General features: G+C 36.3%; 1 protein-coding gene across 1 annotated transcript in view; it reads right to left on the bottom strand.

The window, feature by feature from the left end:
- LOC149204281 (histone-lysine N-methyltransferase ASHH2-like) overlaps positions 1-22040 on the bottom strand; it is a 276549-nt gene that overhangs the window by 64353 nt on the left and 190156 nt on the right. Inside the window, exon 13 of the mRNA XM_089394677.1 lies at positions 13254-13333. Coding sequence (XP_089250803.1) covers positions 13254-13333 — 80 coding nt within the window. The remainder of the gene's footprint in view (positions 1-13253; positions 13334-22040) is intronic.

The raw sequence follows: 22040 nt of genomic DNA, 5'->3' as shown, positions 1-22040 counted from the left end.
TTGAAGCATATCAGAGCATTTTCTTAAGTTTGACTCACTGTTTCTTCATCACAGCAAAATATACGCAACTGTTCAGATCAAAACTTGCGTATATACGCGACTTGTCTTCATAGAATCCACGTATAGAAAGTTAAACACTGAAAATTCACAACTTCATCCCCCCCAAGCCTCTATTGTATGTACCTGATTATTGTTACTACACCAGATGCATTGTCAGTAGTATAACCAACATGGATATCAAAACAATCATAGAAATCATCATCAAGTCAAAACATGTATTACTCCCCCTGATAATCATCTTTCGTTCTTTACGAGTTCATGTACCTCACATCACTTTTTGCAGTCACTATTAGAAGTATTATTTTAAGAATAATGGACTGCAATGGGCACCATCTTCTTTTACTCTGAGTTTGAATCCTCATATCTACGAGAATTCCGTTCTTCAAGCACATATAATTTATCTTGGTTTCTATATCCTCTTGCTATGACTTATCCAATTTCTTCATCCATAACCTTGCATTTGGTTGATGTAAAGACAAATATATTTCCTTTATCTGCCATTTGACCTACACTTAGAATATTATGCTTTAGTCCTTAAACTAATAAGGCATCAACTACTCCTTTATGTTTATTAATTTTGGCTTTACCCTTTCTCAGAACTTTTGTTAGAACATTAGTTCCAAGAATAACATTACCATATTGGTTTTTCTTGAGAGACTCGATCTTACTCTTATCTCCAGTCATGTGATGAGAGCATCCGCTATCTATGGACCATTCATCTTCATCTTTAAATGAGCAGAGAGCAAGACCACACCTTATATGTTCTTCTTCTTTCTGATTATTATGAGAAATGTTGGTGGATCCATCATTTGCAGGGCTTCTAACATCAATATTCTTATCTGGTTGCTTACCATGTTGTCTACAGCGATCCATCGACTTGTTCTTGCATTCTTTTGCTACATGCCCAAACTTGTTACAAGAATAACATCTTATATGAGCAGAGGAATCATAATATTTCTGTTTCATATTCCTTCTATTGCAATCAATGGCTTTGTGACCAAATATATTGCAAGCAAAACAATATCTCTTAAAGTGCCTAGAACTTGATGACCTTTTTGTGAGGTGGTTATTAGCTTGGAATAGTCTACTTCTATAATTGGTTGCAACGTGTCCATATTAATGACATATAGAACATTCAACATTATTGATCAGAGGGGAGAGTCGATTAACATTTCTATAATTAGGAGTAAAGGAATTTGTTTGAAGGTTCACTTTCCTTGGTTGTTGATCAGGTCGACTTCTTATCTCAGTTTTTGCATTGTTACTCTTTAAATTCCTTGCCTCAACTTGTGAACTAGATTATCCTTCAACAGTTTCATGAAAGCCAAAACCAGATTTGATCGCAGGAGACCTCTGACTACTAAGAATATTATCCAAAATCTTAGCACTATCTTGAAATCGCAAATGTTTATCCTTTTCTTCTAATTTACATTTTAGGATGTTTACCTCAACCTGATATTGTTTTTTCTTTTCTAGATATTGCTTCTTCATAACTTCTTCAACCCTTCTTCCTTCCTCCACTTGCTGCTTTAATTTGAGAATATCTTCTTTTAGCCCATTTTCTTGTTCTTCAAATGCTTGAAGTAGTTGTCCATTCCGCTTATCTGATTTTTCAAGATCTGCTCTTAGAGAAACAATCTCAGCTTCAAGACCTTCACAATATTCTTTAGAGTCCACAGCAACATTTACTGATTTAATATGATCCTTGTTACTGATTTAATATGATCCTTGTCATTTTCAATTATTAGGAATCCCCTTACATTCTTCTACCATAATTCTTGAATAAGCGAAGTTATTCTGTCAAGATGGAAGCTGAGACTTTCAAAAGGAACCTTGTGAGAGACCCTTTAAATCATGAGTAGGAACTATCATTGATCGCCAACTACCCCCAATTAAAACCATAAATCTAGCCATTGTGCTTCAAAGGCTGTTGTTAAATGACAGGTGAACAACGTTAAACAAAGCCTCATAAAAACTGAGGGAGCCCCCTCTGGTTCAAGGGCCAGCTTGAACCTAAAGGTTGGTTGAGTTGGTTTCTTGGCATAGTTTTTGCAGCCAACGACTTCCTACGGGAAACAGGTACAGCACCACAAAGACTAAAAAATTAGACATTTCTCGTGGCAACAAGAGGCCCAAGCATTAGCAATAGATAATAGATTTACATGTCTTTTCTAGTTTGCAGTAGTTTTTATAACTATTGACTCTTTCATATTTATTATGATATTTTTTGTAAACAATATATGACAAATTAAGTTTGAAGTTTGAAGTTGGCAATTAAAACTCATTAGTAATGAATTATGAATATGATGCTTTGTGAAAGTTGAAAGTTGTTTCATTTCATTTTATAACATTTCATTTCGTGTTAGATATTATTTGTTGTAATGGTTACACTTAGCTTTACAAGTACAACTTTGGTGATCAACAATGATAAATGTTATATATTGAATTTTGAAAGCTTGAAACTTTAAGATTGATGAATCATGAGACTCAATATGTTGTATGTTACTATGTTACTAACTTGTGGACATGGTTGATGAAGATTATAACTTCTAGATGATTGTTGTTATATGGTTCAATCTATGTATTTTATGTTTTTTATATCTAATTCATTATTCTACATGCTTTTGTTGACGTATATGCATCAAAATATTAATATATATATATATATATATAGATATAGATATATATATATATATATATATATATATATATATATATATATATCGCTCCCAAACCGGGAGCTTCTAAAAATGTCGCTCCCGCTCCCGCTCCCAAGTAACCTTGTTACCTTGGTAGTTTCCTTGATGAGGAATCTTCCCCTTTGGGATTTCTTCATGGATTTCTTGTATCTTATCCCACACTTGCTTTGCAGTTGTATAATGCATAACCTTATTTAATGTTGAATCAGATATGCTACAAAAGATGTCACTCAAAGCCTTATTGTTCTTTTGCACTTCCTTGTCTGATGGAGGAATATTGGTGTAGCCATTGCACACTAGATACCAGACATCAAGATTCATTAGATTATACTTCATCTTTTCTTTCCATTGTTGATAATTATCTTTGCTCAGCATAGGCACATTTGCATTGTCCATTGTTTCTGACTTGCCTTGATCTTCTGCTTCTAGAGGCATCATTTTTGAATCTGTTTTCTCTTTAGAGTGCTTACTTTCACTTTTACCCATAAGTGCAAGTTCAGTTGTTTTATTGTCATCATCACCATCATTATTGCATAGACAAGGAAATGGATCACAATTAGAACAAAAGCTCATACATGTATTTCTTTGTTACTTTCTTCTTCATTCTTGATCAATAAAAAACGGGTTGCTCACAAACTTGAATATTTGCTGACATCTGTAACTATCACTTAGTGTTTTAAAAACCGGCCGGTTTCAACCGGTAACCGGTCAAACCGACCGGTTCATTAGCCCACCGGGTCAAACCAGCAAAAAAACCCGGGTTGACCCCTCCCTTCGCCAAAAAATAAAAAAAATTGGTCGTAATAGGTCAGTTAGGATGGAACCGGTCGGTTTATGGTCAAACCGATCGGTTCCATCATAAACCGGTGGGTTTATTGTCAAGGCAACCATAAACCCCACAGAATGCATTTTTTGAGTTTTGAAGTTGTTTTGAGGGAAATTTGGGGTTGTTTTCCTCCAAATATAGTTCCTCCAAGAAAAACATGCCTACCCTCTCATTTTCTTGATTCATACCACCACAGAGGCACCCACCTGTAGAAGTCTACAACCTTCTCTCATTCTCCAGTACCCACTGGAAGGGAGATCCAACCCCCTGATCTCGTTCACCGACACCCACCGGAAAGGAGCTCCAACCCCCTAATCTAATTTACCAACTACCATTGGAAGGAAGCTTCCACTTCCTCACTAAACGCTGCAACCCTCAACACTTCTATGGACCACGTTTCATAAATTTTCATACTAGATCCACCTAATACACAACATCACAACTGTAGGCCACATTTCACCAAATTTCCAGACTGGACCCACTATCATAATTTAAGCCCAAAACTAAATATCAAAACTAAAAATTGATCATTGTAATTCAACCATTGAACCAACCAATCATTGAACCAACTGAATCAACCAATCACTAAATCAAATGAAATCCAAATCAATCAACTTATCCACAAACAACCAAGGCAGTTAGATCGTTGTAACCAAAATACTAACACTGAATCCAAATACTGCATCAACTTACTGAATCAACTGAAAGCCCTGATCAATAAACTATCAGAATATATACACTACTTTATTGTAGCAAACCCGCATGTATACGTGACTTCCTTGAAGCATACTTGCGTACAGATCTCAAAACATTGAACCCTGAAACTGAACCACTGTCACTCTGAAATAAATACTAAATCATACACAGATCCATTGCATCATTCTGAAATAATCACAGAACCATCACTGATCTTCAATCACAAACAGCTAGTAGCTTCATCATTCTTCAATCAATCAATCCTCAATCAAAACATCACTATTAAGCCCAGATCATCAAGTAAGACTTCATTGATAGACAGCAAAAACACAGCAAGCCTGATTAAATTGATCAAACATCCACATGTATATGTGCTTCTCCATAATCAAACCTGCATAAAGATCTGAATATATACACTACTTACCTGTGTTAAACTCGCATGTGTACGCACCTTTCAGGTTATCAAATCCACGTACAAATTTGCAATTACTGGGACATACCTTTGCTGCATCACAGAACTTCAGACATACCAGATCTTAGCATACACAAAAATATCAAGCGTCAAGACACTATCATCACTAACAAAATCAACCCATAATCAAACTATCATTTCAGATCTATTGGATCTGATCCATCATCAAATTCCCAGGTGCATACTTAGTTTTAGATCAAGCAAATCATTAACAGCCCATTACATGCATATTTTCTTCAGATCTAACTGTTCATATAATATTCATCACTTGCACACCATAAACACTTTCATCTTCATCTCCTTATATAGATTAGCCCTTAAACAATACCACAGGTCAAAACCATACTCGTGTCAATGGTATTCTTGGACGAGATCAAATATACGTTGTTGGGCTCAATACCATGGGTCAATACCAGGGTAAAGATCCTTGGTATTTGGAATACCATGGTGCGGAATATGTACGCACATTTTCTTCTTCATACTCCTGTGTGTGTGCGGCTTTTCTTTACAGAACCCATGTATACTCTACTTTGCTTCAAAAAACCTAAGTGTGTACACGAATTTGCTTCATACAACCTGTGTATACACAACTTTGCTTCATAGAACCTGCGTCTACTCGACTTTGGTTGACCTAATTTGCGTATACTTCTTCAAATGTCATCTTTATCATTCTTTTGTCTCTGAATTGATAATCCTTTTCTGTCACATGTAGACACATCATGTTGACATCTTCATCAAGTAGGTTGCCATAAATAGGCAACACATCAAGTAGGTTGCCATCAAGGATAACACATTAGTCATAATGCCAACACATTAGTCATAAATGCTAGGTGCTCACATAACTTAATAGGAAAAAAATTAAACGAACATCTCATCAACATTTTGAGTATATGATTCAGCATCATATACACTGATGAAAATTGTAAAATATGAGAGTTCCCTACTATGACTATTGTTCAAACCATTTTGTCTCGACCGTAGCTTGTTCGTGGTTTATTACAATGAAGTATTTATTAACACCTTGAGCTAAAGGCAACTAATTAATATGTATTAAACTATTTGATGCATGATTATTGGTCACAACCTTTGAATTGATGTGCTTTGGGATTAATATTTAACCACATGTTTGATATTTCTGGTGAACACATACCCTTGACACCTTTGCAGACCAGCAAGACTATAACGAATAATTTCCCTAAAGTGTTACACCAAACAGTGGTAGTGTATCCACCCACAATAATCCCAATGAGACTAAGCTACATGATGAATGAACAATCATCGACGACCATGTGAATGAATGTCACGATGGCAACAATTTATCATTGATTACCCAATCTCTCCATGGAATTTGGGGAACATGCACATGTACTCAACTTCTCCAACTAGTCACACATAATAGGTTCACCTTGATTTTCTCAATGAGATCTACTAACAAGTTATGTCAACATATATTCCAGTGGTATTTATTGTGCCAAAGAACGATTTTCTGAACAATGGTCAGATTTTTTGTGATGATGATGGCTCTGATCTTTGACAGAAATATAAATATAAATAGATAAATAAACCTCTTATAATTCTTACATATGTATAACTTTTCCTTGTTAGTTTAGTAATTTCGAAACTTAAATAGATTTTTAAAATAATTCTTTATAAAATTTGATTTATGACCTTTATATACATAACTTCAAACACACTGCTTATAACTTCAAAACTTCCCTTTGATGTATATGATTTCCTTCTCATAAAAGATAAAACTTAGCATTCACGAAAGACATATTTGTATTTCTTTTGCTTTCCCTTACCTTGTAAATGCCATGGGAAATTACCATGGGTGCCCAAAACAATGAGATTGTAAACCACTAGTGGCAATTAATGAGGAATCAAGACTATTTTATCTACTCTTCCTTTTCTTACGTGTAGTTTTAAAGATATTTCCTAAAAATTCCCTCTTACTTTCACATGCACTTTCTTAACAATGATTTAGAACCATTTTATATATATGAATTTTTTTTCCACAACCCTATAATTTTTTGTAAAACTTTTATTTTTACTTATTTTTCCTTGATTACAAGAATAAGAGTGAACCAAAGCCTAAATGTAGGCAAGGATTTGGAGAATAGGGAGAAACTCCAAAAATTTTATTGTATGGCTAAAAGGCCTATATGGCCAATGGTTGGAATCAGAAAACAAGGCTACGATACCAAATGATAAGAATAAAGTTTGTTATCACGCACAATATTCAGAATATCCGAAATATAACATCATAGGAGAAATAATATGTATATAATTGTTTAAGCATACAAAAGTAATATGATTGAGTACAATGATGGGCCCCATATAAATATTAAGGTTCAAAAGGCCTTCTGTAAGAAGTTGCCTTTTGAAACATGCCCTTCCATGATTATTTACGATTATTACTGTTAGTTCATTATTTCTATTATTCCATATTCATATTCATAACAAACATTGTGAAAATGTTTCAACTTGATCATCTATAGGACAAAAGACTACTTCAATAACTTGATCATGAATGATCTTTCTTATGAAGTGCATTTGCAGCTCCATGTATTTGTTGCACTAAAGTTGAACTGGATCTTTGGGGAGTTTGATGGCACTTTGATTGTCACACCAAACAATGGTCGGATGCTCCTACTAGAATCCAAAATTTCAAAAGATTTGACGAAGCCAAAACACTTATTGACTTGCACTAATCGTTACTTGATACTCTGCCTCAGCTGAAGAAAGAGCAATATCATGTTGCATTTTACAAGCCGAAGCGATAGGTCTGGAACCAAGACTAAAAATATTATGTAGTAGACTTTTGATCATCAAGGTCACTAGCCCAATTTGAATTAGTGAAACCAACAAACAATGGGGTCCCCCATGAACTGTAATCTATCCCAAACTAAACTATACCTCGAATATATCAAAGTATCCTTTTTTTTGCTTTCTAATGACTTCCACGAAGTGTTTACATATATTGGGCAACAAGACCAATAGCAAAAGAAATATCAAGATAGGTATGAATCGAATATAGGAAGCTACCAACTAACTGACAGTACAAAGTGGCATCAACTTCAATTGTAGTGCATGCAAGCAAGTTTGACTCCAAAATGAAAGAGGGAAGGGGCTAGTTTACAATTTTCCATGTAAAAATAGCAAAGAAGGTTGCATCCATACATAGATTAGGAAACATTGAGCCAAGAAGCCAAGGCATTAGCTTTACTAATTAGTGATTACTATAGAAGAGGCATGTTTCTAAGGATAGAGAAGGTATCTTGTGGATTGATAAAGTGTTTCTTCCTTGAATGGTGTAAGTCTAATGTTATTTTCTTCCATTTTACATGTAATTTCTGAAATTAATATCTTGTGTGATATAAAAAAGTACAATATCTTTTATAAGCTCTTCTTCCTATGTATTTATGCAAAATTTGTCATTCAAGAAACAATGAAAGGAACTCGTTTTCATGCATACCTTGACCTTAAATCTCCCAAGAAAGAAGTCACTAGAGTTTCTAAGCGAAACAAATTGTTTTCCGCTCTTCATCATTTAAGGTCATCTTATCTCAACTTCAACCTAATCGACTCCATGGCCCAATTAAATGAAAACAACGGTTTTCTTGTGCAAATCACTCTAAATTTCTTATTTTCTTCATTTCATGGTAGCTAGCGTTAGGGCTTGTTCTAAATCTACATTTAATAACATTTTTATGACTATACATTATTGTCCTTTAAGTAGGAATTACATTCATTAAAATTTAATGCTTAAAAGGGAAAATCCACCATTTATTGCATATTTCACCACTCCAAATAGTGGTTGACGTATAGATACTTGGTATTGTCTCAAGCATCTTCAGCAATCAAAAACTCTTTGTTGACCTATCCTTTACTTACCCCTCTAATAGCCTTCAAGACTTTGTTGATCTTATACTTTATAGGTTATTTCTAGGTTGTTATATGCTTTTGCATGTCATAAATCTACATATTATTGTAACCCTTATTTACAAAAGCCCTCTCTTGGTTTATTGGGGTTGGGGGAAAGTGTATTTAAACATCTGTAAAATTTATCTTAGCCCCCAAGGCTTTGTGGATCCCTTCTTCCACGACCATTAAGCTCTTATCACCCCTTAGCATGCCCTTATTGGAGATCTTTCTAAGTGATATTGTTACAATGATCCTTAGGGAACCCTTTGTCTTAGTAACCCTAGGTCATCTATCCTCTAAGCCTTGTTATGGAAGCCCCCCTTGTGGGGATAACGTTATACCACAAAATGGTAGCGGAGAGGCCATTAAGTTGACAGTAGTGGTTCACCTCCTTGCTTCCCTAAGACTTAGGTTGCCTGGGGAGGCTTTGCATTAGACTACTACATTTTGTGGTAAAATGGACCAATGTCAGTAACCTCAACAACAAGAAGCATGTATTATGTTTCTCTTGTTGATAATTTTTGTCACAAGACTTGGATCTGCTTCTTAAAAACCAAGGATAAGGTATTTAGCAGATTTCAAGAGTTCAAAGCTCTAGTGGAAAACTAGACAAGGAAGAAGAAAATAATCTTGAGATCCAACAACGTCGGAAAGTATGCCTCCAAGGATTTTAACAGCGCTTGCAAGGAGGCAAGAATCAACAGGGACCTAACAATTTTGTGCAATCCACAACAAAATGGGGAGGTCGAACAAAAGATTTGATCCATTGAATAGGTTGTTAAGTCCTTCATACATGACTAGGTTATCAATGTTTCTTTGGGTAGTAGTATGCAATACAACAGTGTGCATCCAAAATCGGTGTCCTCACAAAATCTTGGAGGATGAAACACCATAGGAGGCATTAACTAGTGTGAATCCTATTACCCACCACCCATGGGTAGTATCCATGGGAGAAAAAATTTCCCCTAGATGATCCTCAACCGGCAGCGAGCAGCCCCTTGTAGGCACCAAATAGCTCGATGTGCCACTATCTCCGCCGCTTGAGCCAGCCATATGATCCCTCGCCAATCTGTTATGATCGTATGTTTGAAGGTGGGCCTCCCAACCCCAAAGGTATGGCTTCTCATTGTGTAGTTGGGTATTTTTGTTTACTTATCATGGAAACTTTTGGGCATGGATTATTGGGGGCATTCAGCAAAAAGAGTGGGCTTGATTTGTACTCTTGTCTCTCCAGCCCAATTTGATGGTTAACATTGCATCCTAGTCCCGTGGAATCTCCTTTATTGGCTACTAGCTTTACGAGTGGCACTACATGGTAAACCCTGATTTTGGTTGCGTAGTCCCGCCTCCCAACACCATACACATCACTCCCCTCTTCTCATTATAACCCCATTCATATATTTCCCATCTGGGTCCACAAAGAGTTAGCCTCCCGTTCCCCTTGTTGGCACTTCCAATAGGGCTTGGAACGATGCCCCAAAAGTTGATGCAGCTAAAAATAAAAGAAAAAGCATAATTTGGCCACTCTCAAGAGAAAATGTACCATAAAATGCAAAAGATAGCCAGGACACACAAATTTAGTACATGAGCTCTAACCCTATCATTATGGCCATCACCCTGATTCCTAGGGTCCCTCATATCGACCCCTTTCATTATTAAGGAACCCATGATTATCCCTACCCCTAGTGGGCAATGAGTTGCCCCACCTTAAGGGGGTATTCACTGACATATCTTATGCATTATGCTCTCATCCCCTCGAGCCCCGAGCAGTTACAAAAAGAAAAATCTATAAAAGGCAAAAGGCATATGAAGGGTGGAAAAATCATGGTTGAGGTAGCTCATGTACCACAATTACTTCCTCTTACATTCATATACCCAAGTGTGGGCTTCCCTTATTGTAATGACCCATCTCAAATTACAGTCAACATAGGGATATTAGCATGTATACCAGGCATGCATATGATAGCTACATATGCATGCATTGCATGCACTGCGCTAGTATGCATATTAACTTATTATGAAAATTCCCAAGTGAAGGATCAATGAATTAATTATTAAAAGTATTGTACTAGTATTCATACCAATTTAATTACATAAAGTGTCTACATATGGACAATGAATTAAATATTAAAATAATTAATTAATACCCTATTTTATAATATATTTATTTAATTTCATTAATAACATTTTAAATAAATAATAAATAAATATTACTAAGGTTAATTAACTTTGTAATCCTTTGGCAAGTCATGCTAAGGTACTTAAAACATCCTCTTCTCGAAGTTGGTTGAAATGATAAAGTTCAAAATTCCATTATATATATATATATATATATAGATATACAAGTAAAAATCTGATTTAATGTACGTGTAATTTAAAATAAAGGTGACCGACTCAAGTAATAAAATATTAATGGATAAGGATAAGATTGATTGGAGGAAAAGAGGGTGGGATTTCTTCGGAGGGAAGGATCCTTCCCTATATAAAATCTAAAAAGGAGAAGTGAGTTTGGGGGGGGGGGGGCAGGGGTGTTACTTCTAGACAGAAATTTTGGACAGGGAGGAAGAAAATGGAGAATCTAAGAGAGAAATTTTGTGAAATAACAAATGAGCCTTGGGGCTCAGGATTTCAGATATAGATCTATGAGAATTGGGCCCTGTTCTTGGAGGTTTTGGGCACGGGGCTAGAAGGTTTCACTTTCAAAGCCTTTTGGGTTTGAGATCCGGAAAAACTGATCCCAGGCAGGCAGGGAGGAATTTGGTTGGTTTGGTATCAGAAGAACAACATCGTCCAGGGATTGACACCAACTTAGAAAACTCAGAAAAACCAGGTATGTACATATGTCTAAATTGATTCTAAATTGATTTGTTTAGTTATAAAATTGAAAAGTATATTATGCTAGAAATGAAATTATATGAAATTATAATTATAATCTGTTAGAAATGAATTTAGATTGACAAGCATATACTGCTAGAAATGTAATTACAATATCAAGCTTTACACTTATTTTAGCTACCCTTATACTGTGGCATGTGACTTGGAATCTTCCCCTGATAACCCACTCCATTCCATCGTTATATCAAATGCCACCTGCTATTTGATGGATGTACCAAGGGCCTGTCAGCCTCTTAGAGGTTGAAACCACCTAATAGGGTCCTTGGTTAACCTCCTTTTTAAACTTGGAGACACTTGTATGTTCCAAAGCCCACTGTGGGAGGGCATGCCACTATGAAGTGTCCACTTAGTTCCTCGATTTGTAAGCTCATTTACTCAATTACACTAATGTTTGGTTGTTCTAGAAGGTAAGGGGAGTGCATTGGATCTTATACAGGATTGCAGGTGGATCTTCATCTAGGGCTTGGTCTTGTTGGAAATACTGAGAGGGGAGGTGAATCAGTGTTTCTTTTCAATTGTTATTTTTACCAGTTAAGATCACTTATAATTAGAACACAAAATGAACAATAATACAATAATATTTTTACTAATCAGAAATAACAAGGACTCCAATCCTCTTCCTTACAATAAATCAAGTACAATAATAATTAGGGCTCCAACCCTAGATGAAGACACCAATCTTCAAATCACCGGGCTCCAACCTATACTTTGCCAAGCACCAACTTGGACTTCACGAGGCTCCAACCTTATCTTTCCAAGGCTCCAACCTTGTCTCTATGAGACACCAACCTCTAGGGCTCCAACCCTCTCACTCACAAATACAGGTTCGAATCTAGTCTTCTTGAGGACTCCTATCCTCTAGGGCTCCAACCCTCTGCTTCAATTCTTCAAGATAGATTCAACAATTCTTCAAGGCTCCCAATATCTTCTGCAACTAACCCTGACAATTGCTTCTTACAGCATAGGAACATATTGCAACTTTGAAATCAAACGTAATCATTACTGAATTTAAAACTTTCAGTCCTTCCAAAGCAACTCAACAAGTATAATTGTAACATAGATTTGTAATGTAAAATTGCAAAATCATAAACAGAGAACTGCAAATGAAACAAGAAAAATGACAATCATTGGACATGTACCATGAACTATTGTTAATAAATAAATGGGACTGCAAAATCAATTTAAGCTGCAAACAGACACACTAAAAGTTTCACTCATTTTTGCACTTGTAGTCCTCAAATAAAAAAGGAACACGGATACAAGGCAAAGAGTATAGAGGGTGCCTTAATCCAAAAAGAATGAGGACTTTATTTTAATTGTCTGTACTAGAATCTACAATAATAAGCAGAAATACAATAACCTTCACTAATGCAACCTTCATTTTTAAAAAAAGACATGCAAGCAAATTAGTATAATTATTTACTATGCAAGGTTCTGGCACAATAATAACCAATACAGCTAAAGCTTAACTCTAAATATCAATGCAGATTTAAGCAGAAAAAAGAAGAAACATCATTGCACGCTTAGATGATAATCGACTTTTCCAAAAGTATTTAACCACGTGATCTGACTTGACAAACTAAAGGATGTACTCAGATCAAAAAAAAAAAGAAAATGAAAGAGAGCAAAAAAACGAAAAGAAGAAAATAACAAAACATTCAGATATTCAGACTTTACTAACCTTTCACTGGCTCTACAACCAGGCCGTGAATTTATCGGTTCAACTAGAAGGACACCATTTTCTACAAGAAATTCTATGACCTGCAGTAAAGCAAAGATATTAGCCTTTACCAGTCGCATGCTCTGAATTCATAGTCTAGACATCAGAAATTGTTGACAATGCAAAAAAGTAATGGCATTTGCTCATATTATACCCACATGGAGCATAGAAGCATTACATTATATCATCATAAGGTTATAACCAGTAGTCACAACCATTCATTAAGGGGCATCATAATAATACCTATATTGTCCCTACTAACTATGCTTGGTCACCAATAATTCAACTATACGATTCTACTATCACTTGAATATATATTAACGTACCTACCTTGTAGAACACTACCAGACATAAATAAAGCTTGTCAATTTTGTCACTATGATTCTTGTTTATGGCCTCACGAGCACACAGAGTCAGTCCACATTCTCTTTAACTCAGTGAATTTTAGCAGGAAAAGTAAAACAATAATAATTTAATGAAACACACATGCACTCACAGAAGAAAGCAAGAAACTAATAAGGGGAAAAACAAAAAGAAAGTGTCAAAAAAACAAAAATATGGATAATAAAGGTTAGCAGAATTATGTATTTTAAACCAAATATAAAAATATATAGAAGACAATTTTAATAGCATCCAACAGACAACCACAATGAAAATAGATCGCTGCCTACAATACATTGTTCTAATTCTATTATTGTCGGTGAAAAAGAAAATTTGACCAGCCAATCATTTAACTATCTACACCTTTTATCTTGCTTGCACACTAGCCATGCCGCAAAGTTTTTTCAACTCTCTTGCCCTATTTCCCCATTGATTCTTTTCTAGTTCCGTCATATGTTACAGAATCCACCATCATATTTTGGATCTGTATAGATCCATATCCAGTATGGACATAACCCAGATGAATCAGTATATGATATGGCTTACATATGATCTGGATACAACCAGACCCGTATCCATTAAAGCTCAAATACAAGAAATGAAAGAAAGGAAAGAAGTTAAGAACGTAAAAAAATCCCAAAGATAAGGAGGAAACCCTAGCTACAAGCAAGTTATTTCCCAGTAAATCACTGTTAATTAATTAAATACAGATTACTGAATAAATGCACCACTGGGGTTTTAACAGATAAATAAATAAAACAGAGGAAGAAAAAATCAGCCAATCTCATACACATGCACACAGAAAAATTGTATCCTTCAAATCTGCCGTCCATTAACTTCAATTTTACAATATACAAGGGCTCCCTCACTGGGAAAATGGCCCAAATAGAAACAAACAGGAAAATTACATCAATAAAAGCATGCTCATCAGTCGTCCAGGAAAACCTGATCTGTGCTTTTTATGGCTATATGGACTGCTCCTGCATGTATCGCCTGCTGCTGCCATCCTGTACGATGCTTCCATCACCTGTCTGCCTACTTACGTCACTCTGTACCTCACAGCCATCACCTGTAACGTCTCCTGTCATTATGTGCATTGCTGCATTCAACCTGTACAGCAGTGCTGTACCTGTACTGCGCTGCATCAATCAACTTGCACACTGGTAAAACTGCTGCAGTCACACTCGAGACGTGTGCATACAGCCTTCTCTACAAACTGCAACCATGGCTCATGTGATTTCTCTGCACAAGAAAATAGTACAGCCTACTATAGTAAGGCCCCCACTAATTTCGAGTATGAATTCATCCTCACTGTCTCAGGATTTCCTGATTCCCTCAGCCTAAACACCGGATGAAGATCCTTTATCACCCTTGTTGTGTTCTCTTTGAATCACTGTCCTTCACGACTCAAACTCTAAATGTCCCTTGTGTGCCTTTTCCCTTCACCTAACCTTTCTTTTATGAGTTATTGACCGAATCCAGAACCCTAATCTTCAAAGTGATTGACGGTTGAGATTAGATCTCAACATTTCTTGACATCAACAGTTGTGATTCATATAATTTACTAATGCAAATAACCTTTGCATTTCACTATATTAACTCACTTTTTCTTATAAAAAGAAATTACTTTAACAAATCTTTTAATTGAAGTAATTTGCCAAGTTTAAAGGTACTTGAACGACTTCCACACATCTAGACACTTCGACTGTGCCAAAGTACATATCTGAAGCTACTATCATCAACAGGTTTGGGAGGGCTTTTCGACCATGTGCCTATTTTGTTAGAATTTGAAGAGCTGGATCGAAAACCCCCTCCTCCCTTCCAATTTAATCGTGCTTGGCTTCCAGATGAGAGTTTCATATCTCTTGTCAAAAAGAATTGGAGAAAGTTTAACTACAATGCCAATTCCTATGTGATATATCAATTCTCCAACAATTTGATAAGGATAAAAAAGCTGACAATCTCAGCTGCAAAAGACAAATGGTTATCCAATCAAAAGGAGCTGAAGGATGTGGAGGAAGCCATAGAGGTTCTTTTTTATCAGAAATCTAGTGTGTTTTTTCAGAAGAAAAGTTACACCATCTACCGGACTTGGAGAAGAGAAAAAGGTTTTGCTGTACTTAGAGGAGATCAAGTGGAGGTTTGATGGTCGAGCCATTTGGGTTTTAGAGGGTGACAACAATAAGTTCTTCCACAAATATGCTGCGTTTCTGAAAAACTTTAGTATGATTTGGGAACTGGAAATGGAGGATGGTATTAGGACTTTTTCATTGCAGCATTTGGCATTGGCAGGTAAGAGACACTTTCAAAATTTGTTTGAAGATAATGAGGCCTCTAATATTGGTGAGATGATAAACATGATCAGGCTGGTCCTTAGACTCTTTGATGAAGAAGAAAATGTTGGATTGGCAGCAGGTGTTTGAAAGGAGGTACAAAAAGCTAATTTTCCTTCTTTTAAAAAGGCCAAAAGCCCAGGGCCTGATAGTTGGACCATCAATTTTTAGTTGGGCTTCCACGATCTTGTGGAAAACGATCTGCTTAGGGTTAATAAGAAGTCGAAGCAGTCCAAGACTCCAAAAAAAGGTTGGAGGCCTTGAATGCAACGTTTAAAGCTTTCATACCAAAGAAGAACAATCCAATCACACCTTCAAGGACTTTAGGTTGATTTCCCTTTGCAATTTAGTGTATAAGATTGTTTCAAACATCATTGCTAATAGACTTAAACAAGCGCTGTCTGAGGTAAATTAGGAAAAAAATTAGGGGCTAATATTCGCAGGGGGGGCTAATTTTCCATGTTTTTTCTAAAAAAAAAGATTCACCAATATCCATTTTTTCTAAAAGTGTTTCGCCCTTAAAAATCGTTGTTGTCGCACAGATTGTCACGACAACGCTCAGACAAGGGGCTGTCACCCTGATCCCCGATCTCTCCGTTTACGCCGTCTCCCGAGGCTAAGGGGGGTAGACCCTATGGGACAAAAGAAGACCAACTATGGACCAGTTGGGCTGGGAGACACAGCAAGGCAATACCAGTACTTGATTGATTTTTTTTGGAAATTAATGTACCAGTGCCTTATGGAGTTAATGATTAAATAATTGTTTATCAAATGCTGCAGAAATATGAACTTTGTAATTCCACCATTAACAATCATATATCATCAAATAACCCAAGCAATGCAAGATATTCAATAAATTCACAATGCTTTAACGATGATCCAACAATTAAACTTCAAGAAAAATTAAATGCTTTAAATGATCATAAAATTTAAATGCTAACCAGTTACCACTTTCATATAATTAATCTTCAAATAAACATTTAAGTGCATTTAACTATAGAAAAGTGGAACATAGATACCACAAAAGTCACCAAGAATGAATTTTCAATTTATAGTTAAGCTTTTCAAAAAAAAAAAAATATATATATATATATATATATATATATATATATATATTTTCTTATATTTCTATAAAATTCTAAAATAAAGAAATCAAAATAGAACAAAATTAAAATCCTAAATTAAAATCTAATCTAAAACCATAAAGCAACTTTTTATATTTTTTATATTTTAAAGTTAAAAATCAGAATAAAGCCTAAATCTATTCTAAACTAAAATTCTAAAAATGAAAAGGAACCTTTTAATTTTTCTAAACCATTTATGATTTTTTACTTTTTTATGATTTTTTATTTATTAAAAAAAATGAAACAAAACTAAACTTGAACTAACAGCATAAAAAAAAATCAAAATCGATTTTTTTATTTTCAAACTTTTTGATATTATTTTTTTTAAAATAAAATTTAAACAAAAGTGAATCTAAATTAAAACTAAAACTTAAAACTAAAAAAGCTAAGCTAAAAACAAAAAAAACTAACACCTAATATATATAACAAAAATGAAAATGAAAACTAAATAATAAAACTCAGACCTAAATTTAAAATCAAATAAAAATCTAAACTAGCCTAAGACTAAACCAAAAATCAAAATTAAAATCTAATTAAAAAGAAAAATCTAAATTAAAATCTAATTAAAAAGAACTAACGTAAACACATCATAATAAGAAAAATGAAAATTTGAAGTCTATCTAAATGAAATCAAAGCTTTAACGAAGGTAATTAAATTCTAAACTATAAAAAATCAAATCAAATCTAAATTCTAATTAAAAATTTCAAAAAACACTCAAATCTGAATACATGAAACTAAAAAGAAAATCACGCTAACCCTAAGCTAAACTATACACATACATTTAAATCAAAAGATGAACTGTTGTGCGTAATGTGTTGAACGCAGGTCAGCAAACTGCATGACGGAGAGAAGAGCGACGGCAGAGGGTACAGTGTGGAATGGAGTAGCAGATTGCATGTGCGGATATGGCTGCGGCTGGTTTGAAGGGACTGCGGTTTTTTTTATATTTTTATGCAGATTTCTAGCAGCGTTAAAGGATGATGAGCTGCAGGTTTGGAAGGGATCGCAGAAGACAATGTTACTTGGGAGCGGGAGCGGGAGGGGGGACGGGGAGCGGGAGCGGGAGCGGGAGCGGAAGCGGGAGCGGGAGCGACCATTTTCAGAAGCTCCCGGTTTGGGAGCGAATCCGGGAGCGATTTTTTAAAAATATATATATTTTTTATATTTTTTAATTTTTGATACATATATGTCAACAAAAACATGTAGAATGATGAAATAGACATAAAAAACATAAAAAAACATAAATTGATCATTGAACCATATCACATCAATCATCTAGAAATTACAATCGTCATCAACCATGTCCACAAGTTAGTAAAATACATATTACAACTGCAACATATTGAGTCTTATAAATCATGATTCATCAAATTCAATATTAAAGTTTCAACTTCAAGCTTTCAGAATTGAAAATTCAATAACATTTATCATCATTGATCACCAAAGTTGTACTTGTAAGCCAAGTTTAACCATTACAAGAAGTAATATCGAAGATATTTCTAAATCCTAACTTCTAACTGTTAACATGATATGAAATGTTAAAAATTTATAAAATGAAACATGAATAATGAGATGAAATGAAACAACTTTAGTCTTTCACAAAGCATCATATTCATAATTCACAATCATTACCAATGAGTTATAATTGCCAAGGCCCAACTTCAAACTTCAAATTTTCATTGTCACAGTGATATAATGTTTACAAAAAATATCATAATGTCATAATGATATGAAAGAGTCAAGAGTCAAGAGTCAAGGACTCAAAACTCAACAGTTATGAAAACCAAAGTCTAATAGAAACTAAAAAAGACAAGTAAACTGTAAATCTACAAGTGGCCCTTGCCACGAGAGTCTTCAGGAGTATAAGTAGGTCGTGGTGGTCTTCTAGGAGTCTCCCGCACAGACCGACGACCAGAACTAGAGCCTCCACGCGAGGGTGTCGATGGAGGTGGCGACAGCAATGGAACAAGACTCGGGCCCCGAGCACTGCTACTAGTACTGGATGGTGGAGGTGGAGGTGGCATGGCTGCTGCAGCTGCTTCATTTTCATCCCTTACAAGCTCCTCTTCTAGTTCTTCAATATGTACAATGCCATCCTCCAAATTGTCGTCCTCAGGGTGATTGTCCCAAATTTTATATGTGGGATCTTCATTAGCCCGATCACAGTAATGGCTCAACAACCTCAAGTTGTAGTGCACATAAACCAAGCTTTCTGCTCGGTTTTCGTTGAGTCTGTTTCTTTTCACATTATGTATATAACTGTAGGTGCTTCAACACCTCTCTGCAAAAGAAGAATTTACAACCTGTGAAAGAACTTTTTTTGCCAATTTTGGCAAAAGTCCGTGGCCGCCATATGTTTCCCACCATGTGAGAGTATCAAATTTATCTCTGTCGTCCATTGCATGGAAGTTACCATACAAACCACTGCCACTGAGGTATTTGCCTATTTCAAGGCGCACAGCTGCACCTTCCTCCCTGTCAGGTATCAATTTTTCTAATGCTTCCAAATATCCTCTAGTTACCTCTTGATCTAAGTGGGGTTTGGTCCTAACCCCACCCCCTGCTGCAGGTTTGCCCAACCAAGATGAAGAGTAGTATTTTGGCGTAAGGATATACGCCAAGCAATGTAGTGGAACATTAAGCTTATTACCATTCACACACACAATCATGAATTAGTTTGTACAAGTTGGGATCTCTATTATGAACAATATCTTTTATTTGCCCCAACATGGTATCCATTTGCTCATACACCTCGCCAATCACTGGTTTGTCTGTATCTGCAAACCGAATCATGTGATAAATTGGCTTGGTGAAATCCAATACCTGCCTCACACTTGTCCAAAACTGCCCATCAAGAGCGGCCTCCTCCACCATTTCAAAACCTCCCATGTCAGCTGCATTTGCAGCCCTTTCCTTTAATACCTGCCAATGTGGACTTGATACCATGCTAGCTAATGCCTCTCTTACCTTCACAAGGCGCCTGAAGGTGAGGTAATAGCTACCAAATCTTGTCTTCGCAATCTTCAGCAACTCCAATCTCGAGTGATTGCGGAAAAGGCCATGGGTATTGCTATGATTTGTAATAAATGTTATCATTTGTTTGCCTTTCTTGTACAAATCACCAATCCATTTGTATTGTGCATTTTTGTTTTTGACAATATCATGCAACAAAAGGTTCAATGTGTGAACCAAACATCCAGACCAAAATATATTCGGGTATTTATCCTCAATAATTGCTCCCGCTGCCTTACAATTAGGAGCATTATCAGTGATGACTTGGATGACATTGTATGGGCCAATACGCTCAATTGTTTCAAGTAATGCTTCTGCAATGTTGATAGCGGTCTTGAACTTGTCTGAGTAATCATGTGCAGCTAGAAAGATGGGACCACTAACAGACACAGCAAGAACACTTATCAATGGCTTGCCTTTTACATTTGTCCATCCATCAGATACAATGGACACCCCATAGTCAGTCCAAGAACTTGTCATTTTATTCAAAGAATTTGATATTTTTGCTTTTTCATGATCAAGGCCAACGGTTCTTGCCTTGTCATACCCAGGGCTCTTGTATCCTTTAGGGGCATCATTTATGGCAGAAACCATTTCGTGCCAATAAGGTGAGCGTAGAACATTGAATAGTATCCCACATGCATAGAGAAACCTGTAAACTTTTGAATCCACATCATTCCTACACCCCTCATCAAGGAAATCTGATATGGTTCTACGGCGTAAAGATGATGACCCTGTGCCTCCATGTCCATATCCACTGCCTTGGGAGGATGCTGAAGGAGTTCTTTGTGAGCTTGGTTCAAAGAAACCCCTTGATCTTTTTGTTCTGTATTGGGCTTCCTCCTCTTCCTTTATGTATTTGGCTCTATCTGCTGTTGACACCGCTGCACAAGTTTTATTTCCTATTTGTTTCTCTCCATCCCATGGCCTTTTCCCGCAGAGGTGTCTTCTAGCACGGGTGTATGAACCTGTGTAATCAGTGTTGCAATGGGGGCAATGAAATTTAGTGGTTCCACCCCCTCTCCCTGTTTCAGCCCTTTGAACATATTTCCACAGTGGAGTTTGGTCTTGTTTAGTTTTTTGAGGGTCATGTTCACCCTCCTCCACCTCCTCCTCACTGGGGTTTTCACCCATTTGACTTCCTCCGGCTTCTTCATCCACCTCTTCAGTTTCAGGCCCCCTCCGTTTCCTACTCTCCACCACCATAATAACCATAAAAGGGACCAGGAAGAGGAAAATGCCAATAAATATCCCCAGGTCCATGGTGTTTGATGTTTGTAGGGTTTGAGTCTTGAATCTGCAAATTAATTTAGTTTATTGGGATTAATTCATTTAATTTATTAATTTAATTTAAATACATGATCTTTAAACTCAAACAGCTAAATTAAACTAACCAAATTAACTACCTAACCAGCTAAACTAACTAAATGATTAAATTACTTACCTCTGCAGGCTTGCTCCTCGCTCCTTGGCACTTGCTCCTCGCTCCTCAGCTCTGGCTCCTTGTTCCTCAGCTCTTGCTCCTTGCTCCTTTGCTCTTGCTCCAGCTCTCAATCTCCTGCTCAATGAAGTTGAAATGAAATTTTTTTGGCCCATTTGGCTTATAAAATAAAATAAAAAAATTCTAAATTTTTTTGAAATTTCGGGTCTGGCGGATTTTTTTTCCGCCGACCCGCTCTCGGCCCGGCTGAAATCGCTCCCGGAGCGATTTTTAATGCCCAGGAGCGATCAAGGAGCGATCGCTCCCGGGCATTAAAAATCGCTCCGGGAGCTCGGGAGCGATCACTCCCTAAGTCGCCCCCTGACAGACCAGGGAGCGCAAATTTTTTTAAGGGAGCGCGCTCCCGAAAATCGCTCCCGTCCGGGAGCGATTTTGGGAGCGCGCTCCCGCCCGGAG

The sequence above is a fragment of the Pinus tabuliformis genome, chromosome 1_2 (assembly GCF_031772625.1).
Source record: "Pinus tabuliformis cultivar Carrire ecotype Pingquan chromosome 1_2, CPIR1, whole genome shotgun sequence".
Lineage (NCBI taxonomy): Eukaryota > Viridiplantae > Streptophyta > Pinopsida > Pinales > Pinaceae > Pinus > Pinus tabuliformis.
Note: the sequence above shows the minus strand (reverse complement) of the source record. Positions and strands in the feature narration are given on the sequence as shown.